This window comes from Rhododendron vialii, chromosome 9a, assembly GCF_030253575.1.
Source record: "Rhododendron vialii isolate Sample 1 chromosome 9a, ASM3025357v1".
Lineage (NCBI taxonomy): Eukaryota > Viridiplantae > Streptophyta > Magnoliopsida > Ericales > Ericaceae > Rhododendron > Rhododendron vialii.
This window is the reverse complement of record NC_080565.1, coordinates 5,566,282-5,591,516: the sequence shown is the minus strand read 5'-3', so window position 1 is coordinate 5,591,516 and position 25,235 is coordinate 5,566,282. Positions and strand designations below refer to the sequence as shown.

Below are 25,235 nucleotides of genomic sequence, written 5' to 3'. Positions count from 1 at the left end.
TTTTGCCATTTCAGAGCAATTTATGCCTATGAAAACCAGAGATTGCTCAAAATTGCAGCAGAAGATCAAAAGAGGAAGACTCCCATTGATTATTCCTGTGATTTACAAATTAGTATTACAGCAAAGAAACCTGTGGAAGACAAATAACAATGAATTATCATAAGTCCCAACTGCAACGCTTTAGAACCAATAGGACGCAATTCACAGTCAGTACCATTTATGCTGTAACTTGTTTCCCTATCTACTCATTGCGAACCCCTTCCATTGATGGTACCTACAAGGAGAATTTGACCCTACGTAAAAAGTTCTCGATGTGTTCAAATCATACAAATAAGAAATCAATGAAATTACGTTCAATCCCATCAATAAGGTTTTATGCATTTAGTTAAGGTTAAATGCTAAAATGAATTTGAACAGTTCGTGTACTTGCAGTGCAGGGGTGAGGTGACGCGAAAAGAACCGTCTCCAGGAGAAAGAATTTGGGTTTCCCAATGCCTCTGAGACAAAACTTTGATATTTGCTCAAACTATTTGATATTTTTGTTTCTTCCAACATTCAGTTAAGTTGTAAAATTTCTCTGCAGGCAGAATTTGCTTGAAAAGTCAAGAAGAAATCTAGGATGTACCAGACCCAGAGCTTCCGCCATACTTCTATGGCTCCCTTTGCCACAAACCCCAACAAGCGTGTCCATCAAAAATTCCCTTTGCTGTACTTTTAAATGCTTCTCAAGGCCTCGAGCCACCATCTCCATCTCAGGCTGCACAAAAGGATTTACCCACCAAAGATGAGAGAATTTCATAGCAACAGGAAAACGCCACAGGGTATGTATCATGTTAGATGACTAAGTGCCCTAAAGCTGAAGCTTTTTGAGATGTATTCCACAGGGTATGTCAAGCCCGTTATGGTGCAGTGTAAAAGGACCCCACACACACACACACACACAAAAAAGCAGGAGGAAGGTGGATTGTCTCAAAAACAGATGTAGACAGAGATATCAATCATAGAGCATACTACAGGATGAAATTCAAGTCAGCACACTGAATGAGCTGATATAATTTGCGTCATCGGTTTATCCTGACAAAGGGACGTTAATCTGAGTGGACTTCTTCAATTTGAGTATTGCGCTGAAGGGTTTTGGCAAGAACAAGCCATCAAGAGCCACATCGACCTGTGAGCTTATAACACACCAAGACTTAATATCAAGCATCTTAGGCCTAGTGATTAAGGCCTTGAGTGGTTGGAGCTAAGCTCGTAGTGTGCTCTTGTCAGTTAAACCTGTTATGTCCAAATATCCCCACATATGTGCTAGATCATGGTAAATTAGAGTTGATAGATTGATCAATTTAGCCCAATCCAAGGTTAAGCCATAGTAGAGACATTAACAAATATTTTGATTCCTAAACTCACATAAAGCATTATAACTTGACCCTCACGAGGACTTGTGTCCCATCTTGAACCCAAAACTTAAATGCATATCAAGTGTAACATGTAGAGACTAAATACTTAAATGCATATGTTGGGTTACATGTAGATGTAGAGACCAAGTCTTCATTTTCCATATCGAGAGAGAGAAAGAGAGAGACTTTGCTCTACACAATGAAAACTTATGTGATTTTTGTATACAAATAAATGCTTTTCCTCTATGTTTCTCATGCAGTAGTGCCTTCATCTCAGTTTCATTTAGATCTCATTAACAATCTGTATGAGGATAAACTATAGTGAAGTTTCATGAATCATTCTGCATATACGGCAGAAACTTAAGCCTATATTTATGTGTGAAGACTTTTGGCTTGCTGTGATATCTCTTAAAGGGAAATCAGCTATTCTGAGTCTCTGACCTTTACTTCAGAATGTTGCATATAACTCAACATGCATTCAAATTTTGTTGTACGGACTCTAGTTGAAAATGTTATATGAACCAGAAATGTTATAACTTCGTCGCTTCCTCTGACAAAACATTACTATTTACGAATTTAGCTCAAGCTTCATCATAAAATTTTACCAACTAACTAGGGGCTGGGGTCGCTGATCAAAAAAAAAACACTAGGGGCTGGGGTCCAGATCATTACAGAGCATCTACATGTCAAATACAGCAAGCTAGGAGTGGAATGTTTCCTTGAAAATAGGATGGGCAGGGTTATCAAATGTGAGTCACGTCGTCAACAGAAAAAGGGGGAGCACTGGTGCGTATTCATTTGGCAAACAAGGGTTTTGAAACCATGCATTTGCTTTTGCATTGTGAAAGCCACAAAATAACTGAACAAGGATTGAATGTTCAACCAAAATAAGGACCATTTTCTGTAGAAATATTCAGAAGAAAACAGAAGGAAAATAAAGTAAACAGCACATACAGAGCACTCTTCTGGAGGAAATATCCGGTGAATGAGACATATCTTTGACAGTTCCACTGCTGCTTCAGAATGTTTACCTTGCATTTCCAGAGCCTGAAGACCCAGTAACATTTCTTTAGCTATTTAAGCATCCCAATTAAGAGTAATAAGTACCTTAACAATACTATTGCAACATTCATTTACATACTAAATTAACTGTAACATTTTTTTTTTTTTTTGTGTGCATATACACAACTATTTTTCGGTACCACTTTTTGTACTTTTGTGTCATATAACAAAACAAATTTAACACGTCTGGAGATGGCCTTAAGGATAAGAATTGCAGTTTAATGAATATGAGGGTGAGAGAGAGAAGAATTGGAGAGGCCTTAAGGATAAGAATTGTAATTTAATGAATATGAGAGAGAGAGAGAGAGACAGAGAGAAGAATTGTAGTTTAATGAGAGAGAGAGAGAGAGAGAGAGAGAGAGAGAGAGAGAGAGAGAGATGTACACGTAAACTTGTATATCTGTATGACCTGGGACCGATATATATATATATATATATATATATATAGACACACACACACACACTTACTAGTTCTTCATGTAGACAAACGTTTACTTAAGAGTGTGAGATGTAGAGTATGGCACTCCCACAATGGGGCATATGTTTATATTTCTGTATGTGTTTATCTATATGACTATATCTATACATGTTTGGAGATTAACTAGCCGATGGAGGAGTTGTGGAGTGTTATGCTTTTGTTGAAGGAGGAGGCAAAACCTTGCCACTAGTGATCATCAAGTCTATTTGAAGTGACGACGAGGAGCCGGAGCGAGAGTTGAGAGAATGACCAATTTCATTGTCGAAAGGAGAAGATTTTGAGTTACTTGGCTTGTCATCAGAGATGACTATGAATGCTTTAGGCTTTAGCCAACAATCCCCTCCTTGGACCGAAGCACTGGGGAAAGCAAAATGATAGTAGTGATTGGAGTTCCCCTTTTGATACTCGTCTCCAAATTTATGATTCACGGTTCGTGTTAACCCTTCATATGAGTTGCTTCCCGTTTTAACCGCGATTTAGGGATGCTTTATATAACCAAGCTGGGTCTTGTTATCCAAAGAAACCTTCAAGTGGTATGTTTGGACAGTTTTCTAAGGCCCTGTTTATTTGTCTGGATTATTGACCAACAATCCAAGGGTACTGTATATCCTACATTTGGTTGGAACTTATGCTGTCAGGTTTACACATCTGGCGAATACTATCCCACAAAAAATGGGTTACACAGTACCATAGGGTGTGCGCTATTGCTTAATACTTAATTCCCCCTCACTGGTAGTCCAATGAGATTACTCATCATTGGGCCCCTCATTGTTAGTCTGGTCAAACATATAGCTCCTCAAGGTTTCTCATTTCATCCTGCAACTTGAAGAAGATAAATCAACAGTTGTAAAGAAGTACTAATTAAGACAAGATCCATTAAGCATTGTATGCCCATGCTGCCAGGTTTCTGAGAGTTGCATCTTCCCTAGGGGTGCACCGCATACCTGGAAGCTTGGCTCACAACTCTCTGGAAGAGCCTTGCCCAGGCATAGTTTCCAACTAGACGTTTTCTTTGTGCAGCCAGAATGATAAGCATGTCAACATTCTACTTGGGTGACTTTTACTTTTGTTGTCTATCTGGAACCAAAAATGTGACGGACTTGAACCCCTACATATCAAAAGACCTGATCAATTCTATAAACATATATACACAAAGTTGGCCCTACTTTTTCCTCTCTTCTATTCTCCCTCTTTATCTCTCTCCTCCTCTTGCCAAATCTGACACAGCCAGAGGGCTGCCCCCTTTTTCCTTTTCTTTTCTTCCGTTCTCTCTCTTCCCATGTGTTGTTAAAAGGACTAGTACAGTTATGTTCTGGACTAATTCTGACTTAAAATTTTCTGACTTTAACCTCAACCTCACTATTGGAGCTTAATTAAACACTTAAGGTTTGTTAACTGAGCTAATACTGACCTTAGTTTTATCTTTAATTCACTTTTTGGAGATGGCCTAACATTCAATGATTTTCGGTGGGTTAAATTCCCATTTACTTCGATCCTCAGTTGTTATGTTCTACTCTACTTTTTAATCTTAGTGGTTGTGATACACAATTACATTTACTAAGCACCAACATCGCCTTGTAAAGTAACATCATAATGTGACATATCTGCTTGTTCTGTACTATAAGTGCCACAACTTTATCGAACTTCCAAGGTGGAGTGGTAAGCACCAAGTACTCTCATGCATTTGAAAGGGGTTTACAACTCACTAACTACAACTAACAATGCTAACTTTCGCCGAGCAAAAAAAATGCTTTCTCAAACTTGAGCCTATGATTCTCCCCACTTGGGCTTAAAGATGTCGGATAGCTTGATATAGATCGGTGTGCACAATTTCCTCACAACTTAAACTTTTGTGTCAATTGGCGTTCTAACATGGTATTGGAGTTTTGGTTTCCCAAGAAGTCTTAGGTTCAAGGCTCACTGTCTGCATTTTCTTGTTTGTACCATCTTCTGCAAGGATGATCACATTTCACATATTGTTGGGCTTGTATCCGTACAGCTTAAGCTTTGATACCAATAGGCGCACAATAAAATGACACGTCTAAAACTCTAGCAGTGGATAAAACTTGCCTTTACTATATTTTGCTATTAGTGAATGCAGTAGAGTAACGATGCTGTTGATAAGCCATTAGCCAGTTCCACCTAAGAGAGGGAGAAGACTTACCCAAGCCTGTAAAAAGCACGACCGTGTGCAAGCAGCAACAGCTGCAGAAACTATTCTCGCAGCACGAGTGTTCTCAAGACCAATGTTATCAGCAAGCCCAGCAACGAATTGCCGAGCATCCTCTCCATCTATCTGAACAGAAGTAGAGTGATTTTGCACTCTGGAAAAAACAGAATCGCATTACAACTACAAAAAAAGTATGCTCTCGTGAAGCATAACAAGCAACAACCGGAGACGTTTATGCATACATGTTAAGAAGTACCTGTCACAATGATCGAAAACAAAATGAACAGATGCACGGTAAAAAGAATCGCGTCCATTGGTTGTGTCAAACGACACCCTCGCTCCAGATGTCCTGCATAACCGACGGAACTGCTCACCGACAAGGGTATACAGAAAACAGTGCATTAGCAAAGAGTGACCTGTTCCGCAAATAAGGTACTCTTGTGATGTCGAGCAATGAACTTGATCTCCAATATATACCGTACAATTCCACTGGAGAAATGTAAAATTTAACATTTTCAAGTACTACATTTTTTGGAAATGGGTATACTCGGGACAAAGGATATTAAACCTCCCCTTAATACGCGGGGTCATGGACTCTATTGTTGCTTAGGATCCCCTTTCTGATGCTTCATAGCAATGTCTTTCTAGTTTGTTCCCTTCCCAAATGTTCACAAGGTTGACAACACGAAATATGTGCATCAATGATAATTTGCACAGATATTCATCCCACACAAAAAAATAATAATAATAATTGATAAGTTCATCCCACAAAAATGCACATGATATAAAATGAAAAGAAGGTGAGATCAACGAGATACAACTCTGTTAGTGTCTTCTGATAAACTAAGAAACAAGGCAATGGACGCGGGACAAGTAAGTAAGGAACGACATGACACAGACACGCGGACATGTCAAGTTCCCACAATTAGGACATCGACTCGTTGGGTACACGTTGAACAAAATAATACATATACAGCTACTAACAGAATTAACAAACATATCAGTTCCATCTAATTAGTGATTAAATCAGTACAACACAAAAAATTTCAGTGATATGAAGATATGAAAAACCAACAATATCAAATACATACTCAAAAACTAACCACCAATAGCAATTTGACCATCTCCCAACTTTGAAAATTGCATTCTGACCTACCATCAGTGTCCCCAGAGTGTCCTCAATTATCTTCAACATATGCTCAATGTGTCCCTGTCGTGTCCCTAGGCCTGGTGTGTTCCAATCGTGTCCGACTCTTAAAATATCATTAGGAAATGGAAACACATTTGAGCGTGTCTAACATGTCCAGAGAGTCGGCAGAGACACTGAGGCATGAAGCAGATTGACGTGTATCTATGTAGCACAGACACTTCATCAGAGGCAACGGAACCGCGTTGGAGACTCTTTGGACACAAACACGTGTGCACGAGCATACAAGACACTGTAAAAGGACACGCAGGCCCACTAGACAGCTTCTCCGCACCATTAGTTAGCATGGATTAATGGACTTGTTAAAGGTAATAGACTTGTTATTATGTTCGTAGTCTTATTTTTCTCAAATGCTTGCTAAAGATGATAGACTTGTTTCTTTTGAGTTTTGCTTCCCGGATAATTTTTGGCTTGGACATGTTTATCCACCTGCAGAGGTATTATATCTGGATCCACCCCTCCCCAATCCAAATTATACCCGGCACCAGTTTTCTGCCCCTTCCTTGCATGCACGCGCGTGCGCGCACACACACAAAGAGATGAGAAGAAGAAGAAGAACATGTCGACAACGAACTGGATGATAAGATGTTTGTATACAAGACCACAAAATCAGATCTTGGTTTGACTTAACTCGACGAACCCGACAAAAGATTGAGTTCCTGTTGACAGTTGACTACATAGAATTGTGCAAAGTAGGATTTGGTCTAACCGAGAATGGGTCAACCGGAAATCAAAAACCTAAAATCGAAGGATTAACCAACAAACGACAATGGAAAATAAAGTTTAATATTGGAATGGAATGGAGGCTCTGATTTTGGGTTTCTGATATCAATATTGGAGTTTATTCAGATTATAAGAGAGACAAGAAATAGATTTTGGATCAAAGAGTGGGTTTGGATATAGGGTGGGTTTTTTTTTTTATTATCCGATTGGATTTGTTTAATAGAGAGAGAATTTGTTTGTTTGATTTGGGAAAAATAGGAATTTTATACCATTGTACTCTATCCACCCCTAATATCCACTACTAAACAAACCAAGTAACTTTTAATTCCCCCTTCAACAGTAATCTCTCCTCATATCATATCCCCCTCTTTATCCCCCTCTTATTTTATCCCCCTTCCCCCCTCCGAAACTTTAACCTCTACCAAATGTTATGTTCTAGCTTCAACTGTACATCAGCTTCTTGCTATTTTCTCGCATTTCACTGCTGGTCTGTTGTGTTTTAGTGTGGTTTGATGCTGCTGTAGCAGTCAAGCAACAACTGCAGGTTTTCTTGCCACATCAATGTGTCTGGCACTAACTTCCAAAGGACACACAAACACTTTTCGGACTCTTGCGCTCCCGATCATCCAACAAGTGACTTTTTTTTATCAGTCCAATCAGTGACTTAGGTCTAGGGAACCATCCATATTACTACCACAGCATGCAATAATGAGAAATCAAAATCAAAGCACCTTAAACTTACGAACCCCACCATCTCCTGAGAAGAATCTCATTAAAGAATCACAAATGAACACAAAAAAAAGAAGCTAAATGAACATGTACAGGTATACTTAGAGCACCTAGATTAGTTGTTGAAGTATTAGGCACGGATTTTACCCTTATGAGTCATGTTTTATCCAAAGAACCATATGCTTATGACTCATGCTTAGACAATGAAAAAACAAATGAGGTAGGAATTAACAAACAACAAGTTGTTATATGCATGGATATAAATGACAACCGTGTTGAACAAAGTAGCACTCACTTGAATAATATCATCCTCCAAGATGTCCTTTCCGCCTATTCTGTAGTCCATGATTGCTGGAAATCAAGTTGATACACTGTGATTTGATGATGAAAAACTATGACCATAACATTACAATTAATTTGAAAAACACATACTGGTACCTAAATGAAACACAATAACTATAAGACCGCAACAATTATAAGACCATATTTGCATTTCTATTGCAAATATGGAAAAGTCTTTTATCCTATGTGATGCAGATGGTGGAGTGCAATTTTGTTCACCTCCCTCATTGAGGGTGAACATTACCCTCCCTCTTATTGGTTGAAATGGTGTGGGTCTCACCCCTGCAATACACTTTTTGGTAAGCATGACATCTCTTTGTGGTGGAATCCACATCATTTCAACCAATAGGAAGGAGGGTAATGTTCACCCTCTTAAGTGGAGGGTGAACAAAATTAAACTCCAGATGGTGTAATGAACTTTCTTCTTACAAATGAATAACTGCTTATAGCCTTATCTTCTATGCATCTTTAATTGCCAACAATACATTAGAAGTACACTATCATAAAATTAACAGTGACGGGCAAATGTGATATAGACTCCCACTATTAACCATTGAATTTTTAACAATCGCTTCGTGCGGCATGCTACCAGGCACCAGCATTCAATATATCAGAATTCAATGTCCCAGAGTAATTCCTCTGGTTATCTAGGCCGGATTTCAAGACCATAGTTAAAAATTGGAATTGCTCCTTTGAATCCCTTTCAAACCAACGAAAGCCGGTTCTCAATAAAGATGGATACCAAATAAAAATAGAGACACAGGTACAAATGTCTGGCTTATATCCTTGGTAATCCACAATTTTAGACAGAAATTTTAACAATCTATGATCAAAATCATTAAATCAAAGCCAAGACTTGTGAGGTGATCAAAACAAATGATGTCATGTCTAGAGCTGATAAACTTGTGAGGTGATCAAAACAAATGATGTCATGTCTAGAGCTGATAAACGAACCGAATGAGCCGAACAGTTGATTGTCCATGCTTGGTTTGAAAACTTAACAAGCTTTAAAAACATGTTGAAGCTTGGCCTATTTATGAGAAGAACCGATCCAAAACGAGCGTTAATCGAGCCGATCGCAAACCGATCTCGAGTAGCTTGAACTTTTTAACAATCACAAGTTGAACGAGCAGTAGTACATTCAAGCTTGGCTTGAAAGCTTAATGAGCTTTAAAAACACGTTCAAGCTTGGTTTGTTCATGTAACAAACCGATCACAAACGAGATTTTAACTAGCCAACTCGAGATCAAACAGTTTGGTTCATTTATTGGCCCTAGTCATGTCATCACTAAATTTTAGCAAATTAGTAAACAGAACAGAGGCTTTCATCATAAACATTATAACAAAGGAGACAACAAATGAACGAAAACAAAAATAACATCAGTATACGAAACCTCGAATTAATCTGCTGGCCATCCTCTGATACTGCTCCTTTTCATCGATTAAAACAGGAGGCGGTAACGAAACCGGCCACCAACTCGGCAACATCTCCTCCTCCACCCTCCTAGCCCTACTCTCCCACATCTCCTCTGACCCGACAGCCCGAACCGCTGCCGGAGAATTTTCCAAAACCCTAATTTCACCATCATGTGCATCTCTCCTGGTGGCAACAACTACTTCTCTTCCCCCAAGACTCCTATCCCTCCTCCTCACCACCCTACTTCTATTCCCAAACCCCATTTTACCCCAAAACCCTAACCCTAATTTCACCAAAACCACAATTACGAAACTGCAAGCAACCAAACCGCCCACGAATCGAAGCGTGGAGGGACGGCACGAGATTACAACCCCCCGGTCGGCGTCTAGAGCGATCAAGGTCGTCAGGTCTTCCAGGGCTTCGTTACCGGACCGAACGAATTCGTTCAACGCCTTTCTAATAACAGGAAGCGATGAGGGTTTGTTGGAGAAGGGTTGGAAGTTGATGGCTATCTGGAGCTTCTCGTCGGCGGAGGGCGAAGTGGGTTTGGGTTGGGTGGGATTTTTCGGGGTTTTCCGGCGGCGGTGGTGGCGGCGGAGGGAACAAGAGACGGTGGAGGTCTGACTGGGGTTACGGCGATATGGGTATTTATTAGGGTGTGGATTGGAGGATAGGAATGAATTGAGAGAGTAGTAGTAGTAGTAATTCATTGAGGCAACAAGGTTTTGCTGATTGTTTTGATGGTTGTTGAGATATCTTGTTTTGTGGAGTACGAACGAGTGTTGTGTTTTCTTTGTTCAGTATTGCTATGGCAGGCTGTGTCTCTCTCTACACGTAAAGAGAGTCTCCGGCAGGACAAGGTATATTTGGAATTTTGGTAGAAGAAAAAATAGTTTTTGAAATGGTGCTGCTAAATATAACTGCGAATTTATTATACGTAGTTAATTCATAAAAGAAAATTTAATTTTTTTTTATGAATTAACTACGTATAATAAATTCGCAGTTGTATTTAGCCGGGCTCTTTTGAAATAAGATTTTAACTTTCTAGTCCATTTTTTTATTTTTAAAATTTATAAGGTCTATTAAATATTTTAAAATCCACTACGTCTATTTTAACAAATACGTAATTTTATACTAATTAAAAACTATTGAAAAAATTTCATATTAGCTCCTGACCTTTCACGTAAATTACACATAAACAACTGACCTTAACGAAACATCACATAAACACCTGACATATCAAAGAACTCATCAATTACACCACTGTCGTCATCTTCCATCCAAAAACAAACGGAAACATATTTCTATCTCCAATTTTGCTACCAAACAGATTTTTTTTGCACAGAATTCTCCACAGATTTTTTGTGAGGCCCATTTTTAGATCTCACACAAATGATTCGATTCGTTCATTAGTTCTAAAATATTTTTTCGAGCGATCTTTCTAAAATCAGCTCCATCCAATAAAGGTAAGTGTTTGATCCAAACTTTTACAACTTCTTATTCAAAATTGCAGATTAAGATTTTGAATAAAAAGTTGTAAGATTGGATCAAACACTTACATGTATGCAATAGTGTTGATTTTTTACATCATGCAAAAAATAATTTTAAAATTAATGAACGGATCGGATCGTCTTTTGGGATCCAAAAGTGGGCCCCACAAAAAAATCTATGTAATACTACGGGTGAGTTTGGATAAAAAAAAGTTAACTTTTTTGTATTTATTAAAAAAAACCGCATTTGTTAGGTTTGGGTCAAACCTTTACTTATTGATTCATCTTGATAAGAGGAATCAAAAAGGTATAAAATTTTGATCGAAACTCCTAATTTTTTGACAGTTTTTTGACTTATTTTTTTGTGTCTTAATTCAAAATATTATAAGTTTCAATAAAAAAATTTATACTTTTTTCATTTATTTCATCAAGATGAATCATTAAGTCACAAAAATCTGACCCAAAAGTAGACACTTAACTTTTTTTATCCAACCCATGTCTTAGTATTACACAAATTTTGTGTGGGGTCCACTTTTAGGTGATCCGATACATTCATTAATTTTAAAATATTTTTTTGCTGGACCCCGCGAAAAATCAGCTCCATCGGATAAATATAAGTGTATCCAATCTTATAATTATTTATTCAGAATTTTAAATTAAAAATTGTTAAGATTAGATCAAACATTTACATTCATCCGATGGAGCTGATTTTACACAAATCACTTGAAAAAATATTTTAGAACGAATGAACAGATCAGATCATTTGTGTGGGACCCAAAATGGGCTCCACAAAAATATGTGCAAAAAAATCTGTTTGGTAGCAAAACTGGAGAAAGAAACATAATTTCCATTTATTTTTGGACGGAGGTTGACGGCAGAAGTTTAATTGATGAGTTTTTTAATATATCAAGTGTTTATGTGATGTTTCGTTAAGGTCAGGTGTCTATGTGCAATTTACGTAAAAATGTGTTATTATAAAAATTTCCCCAAATTATTTATTCCTCTCACCACCACGTCTCGCTGGAAAAGTTGACATTGCCGGAAGTTCCACCAGAAATTGGTCGACGCCGGAGGTTCACCGGGAAAGTCGTCCGCAACGGTGCTGGAGTTGGTTGTTCGCGACCGACGTCGGAGTTGATGACCGGAAATGGTAACCGGTGGAAAAGAACATGTTGATCGATTGAAATGAAGATGTTGACTAATGATTGTGATTATTTAATAAAAAATTAAAAATAAAATAAGGGTCAAAATAATGACAGATTTGGTTACCTAGGGAATCTAGGTTGTGTATATGCTAATTAATAACATCAAAAAATAATGCATAGTCTCCTATTAGTCTTATTAATTTATTTTTGCATTCCTATCGACCAATGCTCACACCTCTCAACCACACCCCTCACATATATGTGGGGACAAAAAAAAATATGTGAGGGGTGTGGATGATATGTGTGACAATAGCATTAATGTGAGCGAAATAATGTCGCTGTCCCAAATTGCTATGTTTATTTTCTTTTTGGAACTTCTCAAAAAATTATCTATATTTCACAATCTTTAATATTTTTTATTATTTCAAAATTTTTATTTAACAAAATTAATTAAGATCTACTATCAAATAAGATCCGTATTAAATTTTAAAAATATTATAAATTAAAAGATATATACAAATTTTTCAAAGGTCCCAAAAATAAAATAGAGACAATAATTTGGGACAGAGGGAGTAATTAACTCTGATCTTGCTAAATTGGACCACGGGACCAAAACTTGATGGTCGAACTTTTTGTGAAGACCTGCTCTTTTTTTCTTTTTCTTTTTTTGCTTAAAAAAATGATTTTGTCACTTTCATTTTCTCTAACGGCACTTCATTTCTTTCACAAAACAAATTGTTTGAAACTTAGGATCCGTTTGATTAACGAGATAATCGTAGAAAGTGCAAGAAAGAGAAAAAAAAATGGCGTTCACCTAGCAAGAGTGTCCTGGAAAATGGTATAAAACAAAATTTTCCATACAACTTATGGTCCGTTTAATTAGCGAGATAATGGTAGAAAGTGCAAGAAGGAGAAAATATATATACTCTTTTGGTGTTCACCTAGCTAAAGTGTCCTAGAAGATGGTAGAAAATAAACTTTCTCATACAACCCTATAAAGCTAGAGAGTTGGCTTGCTTTTTCTCACAAAAAGTGCAGGTAAATTTTATTTTCTTGTAAGAATCAACAACAATTACTCTAATTTTCCTATTTTCTTGCAAAATCTTCATCCTAATCAAATGGATGTGAGAAAAAAAATACTATTTCTTTTCTTTTACTTCACTTTCTCTCATTTTCACTTTTCATTATATTTTTCTCGCTAATCAAACAGACCCTCAGGGAAAGTGATGGAAAGTGAGGGGGGGAAATTGAGAGAAAAATTTTATTATTCACAAAATTTGAATTCTTTATTTTCTTTCCCCTTTCTCTCTAATCCAAACAATTTAGAATGAGAGGGAGAGGGAGAGGGAAAGTGGGGAAGGATAGAGACTGGCCTTGGTGAGGGGAGGGTGGGCAAAGGAACAACGGGAGGAACCCTAGATTCTTCGGCTATGGAGACATCGCCCATCGTCTTTGTTGTAGCTGAAAATATTGTGTGTGTTTCCCCTTGGGATTGTTGAGGTTATTGGAAGGAAGTTTTGCTACAGAAGTGAGAGATAGATTTATAGTGTTCCAAGTTCCACCACCATTTCCGACGGCGATTTGAGGCTTAATGGCGTAGTGAGGTCGGCAGGCGCTCTGAGCCTGACACTTGAAAGCAGCAGGTCTATATTCCTTTCTATATTTTGAATCCATACTTCTTGTTTTTAGCTTCTTTTTTTTTTTGGTTTTTTATTTTGGCTCATTTAAGGGCTTCCAAGTTTTGCCGATACATTCCGACAACAATGTAAATGTTTTATTTCTTCTTGTTTGTTTTGTTTTTTATTTGTTTCTTTATTTTTTTTCCGGGCCCAGGCAAGGGTGGCTTTGGAACGAAATTTCAGTGTGTACAAACATTATGTGCACAACAATTTTTCTGAATATGGCTAGGAGGACTCAAATTTAGGCCTTGTCCATCCGGGATTCGATATTTACCTGTTGATCCACGAACCACCCATCTGGTGAGATCGAACCTAAAACCTCCTATAGAAATCCTCAAGTTCTGACCACTGAGCTAGTGCTTGGTTTAATCTATGTAGAACTTTCTGTAGATTTATTTTTTTATTGTTTATTTTTTTGGTTCAACGATTAGGAGTTCGTCTGGGCCAACTTTCCTGCACCTCAACTATTTCCCTCTTCAGTCCGATCAAGACAGAGGCCATCCAAGCTAGAATTTGAGAATTCACCAGAGAGATTCCTATTGACCAGTAAAGTGGTTGGACTAGGGATTCACTAAGGTAGTACATTGGATGGTTGCTCCTTGTGTCTAACTATATCAGTAATAATGTGGTTCCTTTGGAGGGCAAACGCATTCAAAAGCTTAATGTCTTATTTGTTTTATTTTTTGAAAAGTATTTTTCAAAAGATTCCTCCTACTTTCAATCATCTCTCTCTATATCTCTTCACTTATTACCCCTACTATTCTCATAAATTTTTTTTTTCAAAAACTCTTCCAAACAAAGCATAAACTATAAATATTGCGCAATATTTGTTTTTGGAAATCTAGTCCATCTCAACGTTTTATGCATAGATTGCTAGAACTTTAGAGACATCCAATCCAAAATCAAATGGCTTGTGTTCTTTGATGAATATTTCTCATATCCGTCATGATATATTCTCATCTCATCTTCCATTGGATATTTGTTGAACATTTTTAAATGTAAGTAATTTCTTAACAAAACTTCCATATTTATTGAGCACGTCTGACCATTATCCTATCACTGGCTCAACCAATCACTTGTTCGGAATGCCAAACTAAGAACTACTTACTTTTTCCAATAGGTAAAATATGTATTTGTCCCTTAAACAATTTAATTTTTGTTAACTTCTCCCTACAACTATTAATTGCACACAGTTGCTCCTTAAACTATCATTCCGTTACTTACTCAGGACAAAACCCGCTTTCCATCCAAGACATGGACAGGAAATCCATAACTAGGGTACTTTTTATGTCAAATAATGTCAAATACCTATTTTGCACTTCGTCCTTTTATCCTCTGTCCTCAACCTTATCTCTTCTCTTCTCTCTTGCGTTCGATACATCTCTTTTCTCCCTCTCTTCCGCCTCTTCCAAGCTAGTCGACGACGATCTGCTACTTGCTTCTTCGACGACGATTTGCTACTTGCTTCTCCGACGACAACCTGCTTCTCCTCCAGACGACGACGACGATGTGCTTCCCCAGAGAACGACGACGACCTACTTCCCCATCCGTAAGTTCTCTGTTAAGTTGTTTATTGACAATGCATACGAGATTTAGGGCTAAAAAATTGGTTTCTGTTGTTTTCGAATTTAATAAGCCCTAAATTTCCGAGATTAAGGGTTTAAAATAGATTTAGGGCTAAAAATTGGGTGTTTTGTTGTTTATTTAGGTTTAGAGCTAAAAAATTGGGTTCTGTTGTTTTGGAATTCAATAAGCCTCCGAGATTAAGCGCTTAAAAAATGGATTTAGGGCTAAAAAATTGGGTGCTGTGGTGGGAGGGGAGTAATTCGGGTAGTAGGAGGAGGATAAATGGGTTTTAGTTTAGGGTTTTTCTAGTGGTGTGGAGGTGTGGAGGAGGAGATAGATCGTGGAGGGAGGAGGTAGGAGAAAGATCTGGTGTAAAGGGAAGAGAGAGGGAGAGACAGAGAGAGTCTTATCTGGTGAGAGAGAGAGAGTGTGTTTTTATAAAGGGTGTATAAAGGGCATTTTTGTAAGTTGAATTACTTTTCCATCCAATTTTGCAATTTTTCATCCAAATCCTTAACGGAATTGGACGGAAAATGGGGGAGGTGGTGAAGTTGCTCGAATTTGGTAGTTAAGGGGGTGAAGTTGCCAAAAAGTGATAGTTTAGGGGGTGTTCTTGCAATTAAGCCAAAAATATGCTAGTAGAAGTTGTTTTCCCAACTTTGTGGGGTCAATTGACACCACACTCCAAGCCATTCCTCCACCCTTGCACAACCATATTGTTTCTTATTTGCTTGTAGACTAAAGAGTTCTTAATGCAGTACATGTAAATTTTATTTTTGTATTCCCCCCTTGGTGTTAATGAAAACATTGTGGGAATGGGAAACATGATATCTATCATTTCATTCCTTGTCACAACCATAATACCATGTTGGATGCAGTAGATGTTGTAAAGAACCTAGACGAGGAACGCTTCCCACTTGTATATTTTGCTGAATGATGGACACGGGGGTGTTTGCCGTCGGTTGTGGTTCGGCAAAGTTCTCCCACATGATTAAAGACACGTGGCCTATCAAGATAACGACCTTGTCGGATACGTCAGTCCTAAGACGGTTAGGGCACATGCTCTCACAATGACAGCTCACCCACGTGCACCAGTAACCACCTTATCCACTACGTCTGGAGTGACGCTAGCCAAAGCGGTTACTAGGCGTGCGTGGCACGCGCCCACCAACAAGATGCAGAATATTGTTGGTGACCGCGAGCTTAATCTTTTTCTCACCACTGTTCTAATTTGCTTCTTCTAGTGCATCAACAAGTTTTCCCTGCCATCTCTCAAACCAAGTGAGAGGTCACCCGGGATATATTATAGGCACATGACGTGCAAAAAATGCAAGGTATTTTATTCGCCAATCACTTGGGTTCACTTTCGCAAGCAGATTTTCTTTCCTAGACTTGGCTTTTTAAAAAGGATTCACCCTTGCTGGTTTTTTTGATATCCGAGGTTTGTCCAAAAGGCTTCACTTTCGCAATTAGATTTTCTTGCCTAGGCTTGGCTTCTCCAAAAGGATTGACCCTTTCTGATTTTTTGATATTCAAGAATGAGAATGGTTGGTTGGTATTTGTGGCTTGGTTGATGAGCAACTCGCGCTCTTTTGAATCCTTGCACATATGCAGAAAACTTGATTTGACTAATTCTTGCATTGGCAGTGCACTAGCTATTTTAGATTCGATGTATATCCTATTGTTAAACCAAACATGAAACATAATTAAGCTGATGAAATAAAAGTTAGAATCAAATTTAATAGATTTAAACATACAAACATATAAATTAAATGTCTGAAAATTTGAAACTTACGGCGTAAAATATAATATCTGTTTGTCAAATTCCTCTTTCAATTGTTTATAAATCATTAAATCCTTTTTAGCTTCCCAATATGTCTAGGAAAGTGGTGCTCGACCATCAATTGCAATTCCGTCTCGTTTCTAAATGCCAAAGCTTGTAGATGTATTGTTTGAGAAAGAGAATATAACATAAAGGTCACAAGTACTTAGAAGAAAACTAAATCAACTACATTGAACCTCTGCTTTGTGCAATAGAATAAGCCACACACAACGGACGAATGCGTTGTGAAGGAATCAAACCCAGTACATCAACTTTTTCTTATCATTATTGGTGACCACTTTCTTATCATCTCACCCTTGGGTCACCTTGTGCTGCTCAACAAAGACATTAAGCAAATAATTGAGATATTCAAGCCGAGTATCATTTTGGATTACAGTTTCCATATCACTAACGCACCAAGATCATCCGTAAAATTTTATGTGTTACGCCTATCTTCAAGTAAATTGGATAGTTTGATAATCAGGTGAATCTTTTCTTCTGATGTCATGACATCGGGATTTTCACAATGTCTTGAATTTGCCTTTGACATTTTCCAACTCACATAAGAAAGAAGACATGATGTTCTCCGGTGCTTCAACACATTTGTTTATATAACATATCTCTTTCTATCTCCGAAACCGTACTTCGCAAAATATACATGTGGTGAGCCTTCCTTGTCTACCTTGACAAATACAACTTTTGGGCTAAGCACCACATGTATATTTTGTGAAGTACGGTTTTGGAGCTAGAAATAGATATGCTATATAAACAAATGTGTTAAAGCGCCGGAGATTGTCGTGTTTCTTTCTTATGTGAGTTGGAAAATGTCAAAGGCAAATTCAAGTCGTTGTGTGAAAATCCTGATGTCATGCCATCGAAAAAATTAACCTGATTATCAAAGTATCCAATTCACTTGAAGATCAGTGTAACACAAATTTTTTTACGGATGATATTGGCATGTTTGTGAATACAAAAAATGTAATCCAAAATCATATTCTGCTTGAATATCTCAACTATTTGTTTAATGTCTTTGCTGGGCAAAAGAAGGTGACCCAAGGGGAGGTGATGAGGAAGGGGTCACTGATAATGATAAGAAAAAGTTGTATAGGTTCGATTCCTTCGCAATGCATTCGTCCATTGTGCGGCTTATTCTAATGCAAAAGGCAGAGCTACAATGTAGCTGACCGAGTTTTCTTTTAAGTTCTTGTGACCTTTATGTTATATTCGTCCATTGTGAACTGCAATTGATGTTCGAGCACCACTTTTTTGGACTTATTGGGAAGCTAAAAGAGATTTATAGACAATTGAAGAGGTAATTTGACAAAAAGATATTCTATTTTAAGCCGTAAGTTTTAAATTTTCAGACATTTAATTTATGTGCTTGTATATGTTTAAATTTATTAAACTTGATTCTAACTTTTATTTCACTAGTTTAAACCCCGTTCCAGAAACCTTCTTAAAAAATAAGCAGCTTATTTCACATTTTCAAACTCAAAAATAATGTAAATGAAAAATATTTTTTTAATTTTTTTTGCATCGTATAAAAGATCTCGATAAGATCTTTCAATCAAAATCCATATTGCATATTTTTAGATTTCAATAAGCCCATAATTTTTGAGCTTGAAATTGCCTTCTTAAAAAATAAAGACTTTTTCTCCGTTCTGGAACGGAGCCTATTATTGTTTGGTTATCATAGGTCATACATCGAATCTGAAGTTGCTAGTGCGCTGTCAATGCAAGAATTGATCACATCAAATTTTCCTCAAACAAGCCACAAAGACTGATCAGCCATCCTCATTCTCGGATTTCAAAAAATCGGAAAGGGTGAATACTTTTGGAGAAGCCAAGCCTAGGGAAGAAAATCTACTTGCGAAAGTGAAGCCTTTTGGACAAACCTCGGATATCAAAAAACTGGGAAGGGCAAATCCGCCTTTTGGACAAACAAAGTCTAGGGAAGAAAATCTACTTCAGTGGAAATTGTAAAGTGATTGACAATTGAAATACCTTGCATTTTTTGCACGTAATGTGCCTAACTTTTACCCTGTATGACCTCTTAATTGGTTTGAGAGATGGCTGCGAAAACATGTTGATGTACTAGATAAAGCAAATCTGAAAACCGTGGTGAGAAAATAATTGAGCTCGTGGTCACCAACAAGATGCAGAATAGATTCATTGGGGTGTGTAACGATGCCGTGAAATACGGCCAATGACAACAACACTGGACTAAGGTCAGTTTTCATGTAAATAGAAAATAAAGATAATTATCACCTTATGGTGTAGATCAACCAGTTTACTAGATAAATAGAAAAATAATTATTAGTAACGACCTAGCCAGTTTGAATTAAGCTTCAACATGATCCCCTCAATTGAAGTAGTTTGCTACTTGGCCTTTTTCATGACTGAATTTGCACCTTTTTCGTTCCTTGTTCAAGTGGATTTTTGATGACTCTTGTCTCCTTCATTTTTCTTCTTTTTTCAAACTGTGATGATCATCCTTTGGGACAACAATATTTATGTTCACCTCTTTGTTTGAATCATCAAATTGGTTTTCATTTCTACTGTCATACTTTTCACTGAAATGACTTGTTGAGTCAACTGCAATATGAGGAGGATTTTTTGGAACTTTTCAGCCTCTAACAAGACTCACTGCCATCATGTGCCTGAAACTTTTAATCTATGATGCACGGACACAGACACAGACACAGACACAGACACAGACACAGACACGGACATGGACACCGAAACCGACACCTGGACACGGGAATTCTAAAAAAATGGGGACACGGACACGGCGGGGGACACGCCACGTGTATATTTATTTATTTATTTATAATTATAGTTTAGCACCCAGAAATTTAAAAAAAAATAAAATTTGGCCCCAAATTTTTTTTAAAAAAAATTACAGTTTGACCTCCAATTTTTTCAAAAATTACAGTTTGGCCCCCAAATTTTTTTTAAAAATTGCATCTGGCCCCTGCCGTGGCCCCATCGGTGTCCCCAGCGGTGTCCCCAGCCGTGTCCCCCTCAAAATTTAATATTAAAATATGGGACACGCCATGTGGCGTGTCCTGTACGTATCTCCAAGGTGTCCCGCGGTGTCCCCGTGTCCTGACACTGCGATTCTTCGACTTCTAGAGGTGTCGGTGCTTCATAGCTTTTAATCGAACCAATCCATTCTCTCCTCTTTTTTTCTTTCTACATATCATGTTTTTGGCTTGTTTGTTTTGTATTTTTTTTAAGAATTTTTTGGGCTATTGCAAGGGTGGCTTTGGAATGTAATTTCTGTGTGTACAAATATTATTTTTAGGCCTTATCCATGTGAGATTCGAGATGTAATCTATGTAGTACTTTATCTAGATTTAGTTTTTATTTTTTGGTTCGAGGGATCATACGGGCTAGCTTGCGCGCACCTCAACTATTTCCTTCTCTAGTCCGGTCAAAGGCAAAGGCCATCCATGCTTGGACTAGGGGATTCACAAGAGAGATTGCTAGAACAACGGTATTCAGTAATGTGGTTGGACTAGGGGATTCACTAAGCTAGTCCGTTGGATGGTTGATCCTTATGTCTAACTATATCAGTAATGTATGTGGTTCCTTTGGAGGACAAAGGTATTCAACAGCTTAAAGCCTTTGCAAATCCTTATCAATAAAAACAGCTTAAAGCCTTAAACTATAAATACTGCACAATGTTCGCTTTTGCAAATCGGTCCATCTCATCGTTTTTTGTATAGATTGCTAGAACTTTAGAGACATCCAATCCAAAATGAAATGGTTTGTGTTCTTTGATGAATATTTCTCATATCAGCCCTGATATATCATCATCTCGTTTTCCATTGGATATTTGTTAAACATCTTTAAATGTACTACTAAGTAGTTTCCTAACTAAACTTCCATATTTATTGAGCTCGTCTGATCATTATCCTGTCACTTGGCTCAACCAATCACTTTTTTGCATTGCTAAACTAAGAACTACTTACTTTTGCTAATTTATTTATATAAAGTTTTCTCGATTGATTTTTGTAGTGGCCCGAATCAACCGGCACCTTTGCCGAACCGTCTAAAATATTGTATTTACTCACTGTTTAGAGCCTTTTAGAATGACAACCAATAAATTACATTCGTATGCATTAGCCAGTAATGACATGCTATATGAATTGGACAGAATACTTGATCTCTTTATGCTTAGCTTTCTGCTACCTTGCTGATTGCATGTTAATCTTTAAGGGTTAATGTGGTTTTCTTACCTATACTCCCTCCGTCCCAAATTCTTTGTCTGATTCGCAAACCGGAGTGTTAAAAATAATACAATTTTTGCAAGAAAAAATCAAAAGTTTTTCAACAACTTACTAGATATCAATGAGTATTTTTAATTTGTGAAAAAAGTTTGAGTGCATTATTTTTAACACTCCGTTTTGCGAACCGGACAAAGAATTTGGGACGGAGGGAGTTTTTGACAATGTCTATAAATGTTGCTCCAAATCTACTAACAATCATGCTATCAGTCATAATTTGTTGCATGTCTGACTTTGTTGTGATATTTTGAAGCGTCTTTCCACAAGTAATATGGACGCCTCAGCCGCGCTTACTAGAAGTTTGGAGTTCACTTGTTCTAACTTAGAAGACGACTGCCTTGCTACGATTAACATAGATGGGGTCATGTCCACTTGTTATATGAACTTAATTCCTAATGGCGAAAGAGCAAGAGAGATCTACAGGGTTTTAAACACTCTACCACTACCATATTTCCCACAAAGAACCCCTCTACTTTGTACAAATGGTAAGAGTTTCTGGAATTCTTGTTCACGGGGTCGAGGTCAGCATCGAAGAATTCTGTAAAAGTGAGTCCAAGAAGTTTTTCGATCATTGGGACATGAAGAAAGTGCAGCCCTCCAATTTTTACATTGTATCATAAGGTGATAAGTGCACTAATTCTTTTTACCTTTATGTTTCTCAATCATCTACTTGTAGCTGTACTATTCATAAATTTCATTTTACTATTTCTCCCTTTGTGTTAATGAAAACATTATGGGAAACATGATATCCATCATTTCATTCCTTGCACAACCATAATACTGTGTTTCTTTTTTCAACAGGAAATTGTTGGATGCATTAGATGCTCTGAATAATCAAGATATAGATGTTGTCCTTAGACGAGGAAGGCTCCCCACATGTATATTTTGCGAAGTACCGTTTTGGACTAGGAAGGAATATGGGAAGCAGCTCAAAGAGCTAATATGTTACATAAACATATGTGTTGAAGCACCGGAGACTATAATGTCTTCTTTCTTACGTGAGTTGGAAAATGTCAAAGATAGAGACAAATTCAAGACCTTGTGTGGAAATCCTGATATCATAACATCTGAAGAAAAGATACAACTGATTATCGATCTATCTAGTTTACTTGAAGATCGACGTAACATAGACAAGTTTATGGATGATCTTGGTGTGTTCGGGATATGGAAACAATAAACCAAAATGATAGTTGCCTTGAATACCTCGATTATTTGGTTAATGTCTTTGCTCAACAGCAGAAGGTGACCCAAGGGGAAGGTGATAAGAAAGTGGTCGCCGAAATTGATAAGAAGAAGTTGGCGTCCCGGGTTCGTTTCCTTCGCAACGCATACGTCCATCATGTGCGGCTTATTCTATTGCACAAAGCAGTGGTATATTTTAGTTGATCTAGTTTTCTTTTAATTACTTGTGACCTTTATGTTATATTCTATTTTCTCACACATTACATTTACAGGCTTTGGGATTTAGAAACGAGTCGGAATTGCAATTGATGTTTGAGCACCACTTTCCTGGACATATTAGGAAGCTAAAAGGGATTTATAAACAGTTGAAGGAGGAATTTGAAAGAAATACATTCTATTTTGAGCCGTAAGTTTCAAATTTTCAGACATTTAATTTATGTGTTTGTGTATATGTTTAAATCTACTAAACTTGATTCTAACTTTTATTTGACCATGTTAATTGTGTTTTTATGTTTAGTTTGCCATAGGACGTACATCGAATCTGAAGTTGCTTGTTCACTGCCAATACAAGAATTGTTCACATCAAATTTTCTGAAGATGTGCAAGCATTCAAAAGAGGGGGGTTGATCCTCAAACAAGCCACAATGACCAATCAGCCATCCTCATTCTCAGACATCAAAAAATCAGAAAGGGTGAATCTTTTGGAGATGCAAAGCCTATGGAAGATAATTTGCTCGTGAAAGTGGGACAAACATCGGATATCAAAAAACTGGGAAGAGTGAATCCTTTCGGAGAAGCCAAGCCTAGGGAAGAAAATCTTGCAGCTAAAGTGATGTCTGTTGGACAAACCAAGCCTGGGGAAGAAAATCAAATCCACCTTGAGAGGACACCGTCAAGTGATTGAAAAATGCGGAACCTTGGATATTTTGCATGTGATATGCCTACAGTTTATCCCGGGCGACCTCTCACTTGGTTTGAAAGATGGCTGAGAAAACGTGTCGATGCATTAGAAGGAGGAGGAAATCAAAACAGTGGTGAGCAACCGATCGAGCTAGTGGTCACCTACAAGATGCGGAATAAGTTTATTCTATTTACATGAAAGCTGACCTTAGGCTACTATCGTTGCCGTTGGCCGTATTTCACGGCATCGTGACACGCCTCAATAAACTTATTCTGCATCTTGTAGGTGACCACTAGCTCGATCGGTTATTCACCACTGTTTTGATTTCCTCCTCCTTCTAATGCATCGACTCGTTTTCCCAGACATCTTTCAAACCAAGTGAAAGGTCGTCCGGGGGTAAACTGTAGGCATATCACATGCAAAATATCCAAGGTTCCGCGTTTTCCAATCACTTGACGGTGTCCTCTCAAGCAGATTTTCTTCCCCAGGCTTGGTTTGTTCAAAAGACATCACTTTGGCTGCAAGATTTTCTTCCCTAGGCTTGCTTCTCCGAAAGGATTCACCCTTCCCGGTTTTTTGATATCCGATGTTTGTCCCACTCTCACGAGCAAGTTATCTTCCCTAGGCTTTGCATCTCCAAATGGATTCACCCTTCCTGATTTTTTGATGTCTGAGAATGATGGCCGATTGGTCATTGTGGCTTGTTTGAGGATCAACTCGCCCTCTTTTGAATGCTTGCACATCTGCAAAAAATTTGATGTGACCAATACATTCTATTTTGAGCCGTAAGTTTTAAATTTTCGGACATTTAATTTATGTGCTTGTGTATATGTTTAAATCTACTAAACTTGATTATAACTTTTATTTGACCATCAAATTTTCTGCAGATGTGTAAGCATTCAAAAGAGGGCGAGTTGATCCTCAAACAAGCCCTGTTGTTCTTCTCCAAAATTGAAGGCCAAGACATGAGAATCTTGAAAAAATGCAAGAAGAAAGGTTGGTCAACGCAAGGAGTGTTATGTTTTGATCCGAAGAAAGTGTCACCTTGTGTGGCTTTGTGATTCTTAGCAAATTGGGGGTTTTCTACTTAGTCTCTTTAAAATGCAAGCTACCATGTGTTTTCAAAAAAAAAAGAGGCCCTAATTTGAGTTATATATTTCAAGTTTGAAATTTTATGTATGTGTTGAAGTGGATGTGTTTAGTGTTTGATGTACGGTGATGGAGTGCATGTCTATGAAAATTTGTGGTCTTAATATAATGACGATGTAGTTCCATTTTGTCGATTATCTTCACTCGTTCATTGGAAAGCTCTATTTGACTACCTTGATGATTTCTTTTTGGTGTTTTTTGTGAATAGTATATATGAGTTTACCTTATTTGGGCAAAAGTTGAATCTAGTTAAATGGTTGATTTAAGGGAAGAAAATGAGGAATTGTATGTAAGTCTGTAAAATTTGATTTATGATATTTGGATTTTCTTGATTTCTATGGTAAATGTATTTATTTATTTTTTTATCATCAAAAGTAAACATTTTATTAAGGGGAAAAGGGGAGGGAAATCCAATAAAAAGTTGGACAATACAGCCAATTGGGACAAGCCCAAACACACCTAATAGGCATAGCCCTAAACATCA

The 25,235-nt window shown here is 37.6% G+C and overlaps 2 protein-coding genes across 6 annotated transcripts; one reads left to right on the top strand and one right to left on the bottom strand.

Moving 5' to 3' along the window:
- Positions 1-42: 42 nt before the first annotated feature.
- Positions 43-10,369, bottom strand: LOC131300006 (uncharacterized). 4 transcript variants are annotated; one of them, XM_058325625.1, is made up of 8 exons: positions 9,503-10,361; positions 8,062-8,117; positions 5,364-5,473; positions 5,102-5,261; positions 2,352-2,444; positions 626-757; positions 215-274; positions 43-130 (listed from the first exon to the last, which is right to left on the bottom strand). In XM_058325625.1, exons 1-7 carry the CDS (start codon positions 10,233-10,235, stop codon positions 242-244), a joined length of 1,317 nt encoding a protein of 438 aa, XP_058181608.1. In that variant the 5' UTR covers positions 10,236-10,361; the 3' UTR covers positions 43-130; positions 215-241. The 4 variants fall into 4 exon arrangements, with proteins under 4 accessions (XP_058181608.1, XP_058181610.1, XP_058181609.1 ...); XM_058325627.1 differs by having other exon boundaries at positions 43-274; positions 9,503-9,603; positions 9,640-10,361; XM_058325626.1 differs by having other exon boundaries at positions 43-274; positions 9,503-10,369.
- Positions 10,370-15,194: 4,825 nt separating this feature from the next.
- On the top strand, positions 15,195-24,888 carry LOC131300005 (uncharacterized). Of its 2 annotated transcripts, none has more exons than XM_058325624.1 (5): positions 15,195-15,388; positions 21,773-22,140; positions 22,321-22,890; positions 22,974-23,107; positions 24,490-24,888. In XM_058325624.1, exons 3-5 carry the CDS (start codon positions 22,684-22,686, stop codon positions 24,518-24,520), a joined length of 372 nt encoding a protein of 123 aa, XP_058181607.1. In that variant the 5' UTR covers positions 15,195-15,388; positions 21,773-22,140; positions 22,321-22,683; the 3' UTR covers positions 24,521-24,888. The 2 variants fall into 2 exon arrangements, with proteins under 2 accessions (XP_058181607.1, XP_058181606.1); XM_058325623.1 differs by lacking the exon at positions 21,773-22,140 and adding an exon at positions 23,229-24,387 and having other exon boundaries at positions 15,254-15,388.
- The last annotated feature ends 347 nt before the right edge of the window (positions 24,889-25,235 follow it).